Genomic DNA, 3,766 nt, shown 5'->3' on the forward strand with positions numbered 1-3,766 from the left:
TGCCCCAGCAGAGCTGCCTGCGTTCGGTCCAGCCGCGCCTCCAAGCTGCAGGACACGTCACTCGGGCGCGTGAGCTCCAGGTGTGGTTTGCCCACTGGCCACAGCTGACATGGGGTGTGGGCAAGGGCTCCTACACTTTACGCGCTGCACGGGTCGGTGAAGAGACGCAGGCAGGAACGTGGATGCGATGCAGTTTTTAGGTAACATCACAAATTCTACTTTTAATCCCCAAATTGTCCCAGCTAGATCAGATACTTGCAGGGGGCAGACCTGCACCACTGCTCTCATACACAGGCACAACCGCAAACGTTTACCTAGATGTTTCAGAGCACCCAGAGAAGACCACCAGCAGTTCATTACCGAAGCATTGACTTTCAGACACATAAAGGTGATCTTACTCTACTTTAACTCATGAACTGAAGCAGCAGGGGACTTCCAGCTGTGGAAGCTAACGGCGGAGGGAAGTGTTGTCGTGGCACCGCCACCAGCAGAAGCCACTTCGATCTGATCTCTGGGGGTAGAGGAAACAGCAGCAATTCAGCCACCCTCTGTGACTGCCGAGGAGGGTGATGAGTCTGCAAAACAGCATACAAAACATCCGATGGTTTTGATAACGAGCCCAGCTCTGTCCAGAGCCTTGGGAGAAGATGCACAAGGTCAGGAGGAAGAGAAGACCACCAGTGTTTCGTCAGAAGCACCAGGCCAGGCTGGCCCACGAATTCCACAGCAGTTCCCTTCAGTGACGGCAGCAGTGATCACCTGGACGGCTGCACACGACTGGTCTGCGCACTGGTAGGAGCTTGCTGAGTAACTACGTGGAACATAGTGCAGTTTTCTTCTGTGAGAAAAGGTCAGTTCTCTTTACCCCCAAATTTAGGAAGACTCAAAACAATCATTGGAACTCTGTTTTTTTTTCCCCCGAAGGTTAAATAAGGGGATATTTGATGTAGCAAGGCACATCACAAAGCATCCTGCAAGCTGGAATATTTTCTGTCAGCTTTCCCATCAGAATATTTTTTCCTGGAAACTCCTTTCCATAGAGTATTTTACTTTAAGTTTCTGAACCAAAGCTGTTTCTCACGTGAAATGGAAACAAATCAAGTCACGCATTAACCTCTTGTCTTTCAGGGCACGTGCACATCACCGATTTCAATATTGCCACGATGCTGACTAAAGAAATGCAAGTCACCACCATTGCTGGCACAAAGCCGTATATGGGTAAGAGCCAATGATGGTGACGGGTTCTTGAGTTGCCGTTTTATGGGCTTGACTGGACAGCTGTGGTGGGATGCTGATGGAGCCCTTTGTGACGAGACTTGAACTCTTTCCTTTGTGGTGTGTAACAAAACACAAGCATTTGTTTGAAGTGAGGAACTGTCTCAAGAGGTGTTGGCGGAGAGCGTGGCCGGAGTTCCCCCGGTACCACCCAGCAGTATCTGCTGGAAACCGTGCGTCCATCTACTGATGTCACACAACAGCAAGCGTACGGCAAACACACATTTTAGTGCTGCCGTGCCGCTCTGTGCAGCATGTTTGTGATTGTAAGATAAGATAGTTGCACTCCTGAGATCCCAGAGCGTTTCAGAAGCAGCAGTGAAGCGGTGTAGCAATGATGGAATGCTCTTGCTACCCTTGAGAAGGGAAATGAAGTACAGAGGCTTGTATGAGGTCCCTCAGCACATTAGCACACATCTTACACTGCTGCATCACTAGCAATAGTTGGAGTTTTTTTCAAAAAGCGTGGTACCAGCCTCCAAGTGCCCACGGAGCTGGGTAGCTACAGCCGCATACCATCCCCTTTCCCTTCTTTCTTCAGTTCACAAAAAATGCAGTTTTGGGGAAGCTTTATGTCTCCAGGCGGTGGTATGAGACTAGTCCCAGGCAAGGAAACTTGCCAGGCAGCTGTAGGAGTGCGTGGGGGTGTTCTCCTGGGGCGAAGTGACTCTGGAGCGGGTGGATCACTCCACAGCAGCCTTGGGTCAGCTGTAGGAATGGTTTCCGTAAGCAAATCAACACCCACACGTGGGAGGAAGACTCACAGCCATTGCTCCCCATGCAGACCTCCTTTCCTGAGTGCTCAAAATAAGTTGCTGCTTTTTCTTTTCTCTTTAATAAGGGAAGTACAGAAAACTCAGCTGTGGTCACTTACTGTCCAAATCAGGGAAGCAGCTGACTTCACAGACCGTGAGGGACCCGCCTGATCCTTCTCTTACAAGCACAGTTAATAAACATACGGCAAAATAACATGACGTACCCAGGAGAAACAGGGTCAGAGCGTGCCGGTAACGGAGCAGAGGGAATATCCCGAGCTCGTGCTAAAAGAGCTGTGCAAACGTGACACGGAACAGTTTTTGTAACCATAAATTCAAGTTTCCTAACTGAAGCAAAACCACTCCACAGCATTTCCATACAGCTATCACAACCCCTCCCACACAGAGTACGTACTTCCATGTAACGCTGTCTCGCGGCCCCAAGGAGCGCAGCCTCCCTGCAGCTGCTGCTCTGCCAGAGCCCTTCCAGCGATCCCCAGGGAAGCTCCCGTGGATCAAGATGACCCAGCTGGCCTTTCACCTTTGCATCACCTTTCAAAAAGGAAAACGTGGGCAAAAAGAAAGCATTGCTCCCTGTTTTGTGTTTCTTAGAGCAATTCTTGTCTCCCAGCTCACACAAAAATCCGACAGGTTTTTTTTCCTTACCCTCAAAAGGGAAATTTATTGGCTAAGAAAGCTTTTCAGTCTGTGCCTTCACCCGCTTCCTGGTAACCTCCTCCTACAAAGCTGTGGCTCTCGGGCTTCGTTCAGGTGAAATTGGCTTTTCCCTGCCAAGGGTGCAGTTGTCGTCGCTGTGTCTACATTTACGCCGCGTGTTAATGTTTCTCACGAGCTGTCTTCATTCACTGCGTGAGGCTGCATTTAGGCTCGGCCAGATCGAAGCGCTTTAAATATGGACAAAGCGATATGGGTGGGGAGGGAATGGCTTTCCCGCGTGAAGATCTGCTGAGCGCTAGTGGAGGGCAGAGGGGCATGCGGGGGGAGGTGAGGAGACGCGCAGGCAAATGTTGTGCCTAGATTCAGTGCCTGGGGTGAGTCCGTATTCTGAAGCAATTCGCTAGGGGAAAACGAGTAAGTCCTGTGTCAGCAGAGGGAGTTTATTCTTTTTGGGCTTTGGGGGCAGGGGATGATGCCGGTGGGGCGGACGGCGGGGCTCTCGGCTGCCCCAGGAGCGCCGCGGTGCTGGAAGGGCTCTGCGCCAGGACAGCTGGAGTTCTAGTGCTCTGCGCGGTGTCGGAAATCGATTGGGGCTGGTGGATCTCTTAGTGGGTACAGGAGTTCCCTCAAGCACTCGGGAATCCAAATGAATGGGATTGTGTCCAGGGAATGTTAAACATTCCAGTTACAAAGGTGAGAGCACACCCGTTCCAGCAGTCAGTCACGCTCTGCAGTGGTCCACTGAGGCAGAGATTATTGACAGTCCAGTTTCATCAGAGGGGAGAGCAGGGCACAGAGGAGCTGCGTGTGGGTTCTAACACAGTAGAAGATGTTTCATACCGAGCTAAGCGTGTGACCTGGAGTCAGTCAGCAGGGTCGGGGTTTCAGGGGCTATCTGCTCTCAGGGCAGGCAAATAGCTGGGCTAAGCTGGCCTGCTGGGAGCCGGGTCAGGTCTGGCTCACATCGCGATGCGCTCGGTGCGGAGCAGAGCACAGGGTCGGCAGGGCCCGCGGGGAGCTGCGGGGGGCAGCAGCAGCAGGGCCGCCGGCCGGGGGGG

At 52.2% G+C, this 3,766-nt stretch overlaps 1 protein-coding gene across 2 annotated transcripts in view; it reads left to right on the top strand.

The window, feature by feature from the left end:
- The window catches only part of STK32A (serine/threonine kinase 32A), a 27,502-nt gene that overhangs the window by 17,949 nt on the left and 5,787 nt on the right, over nucleotides 1-3,766 (top strand). For both annotated transcript variants that reach the window (XM_010145021.1, XM_010145023.1), the window contains exon 6: nucleotides 1,129-1,218. In XM_010145021.1, the coding sequence (XP_010143323.1) occupies nucleotides 1,129-1,218 (90 nt within the window). The remainder of the gene's footprint in view (nucleotides 1-1,128; nucleotides 1,219-3,766) is intronic.

This window comes from Buceros rhinoceros, unplaced genomic scaffold (genome assembly GCF_000710305.1).
Source record: "Buceros rhinoceros silvestris isolate BGI_N320 unplaced genomic scaffold, ASM71030v1 scaffold16301, whole genome shotgun sequence".
Classification (NCBI taxonomy): domain Eukaryota; kingdom Metazoa; phylum Chordata; class Aves; order Bucerotiformes; family Bucerotidae; genus Buceros; species Buceros rhinoceros.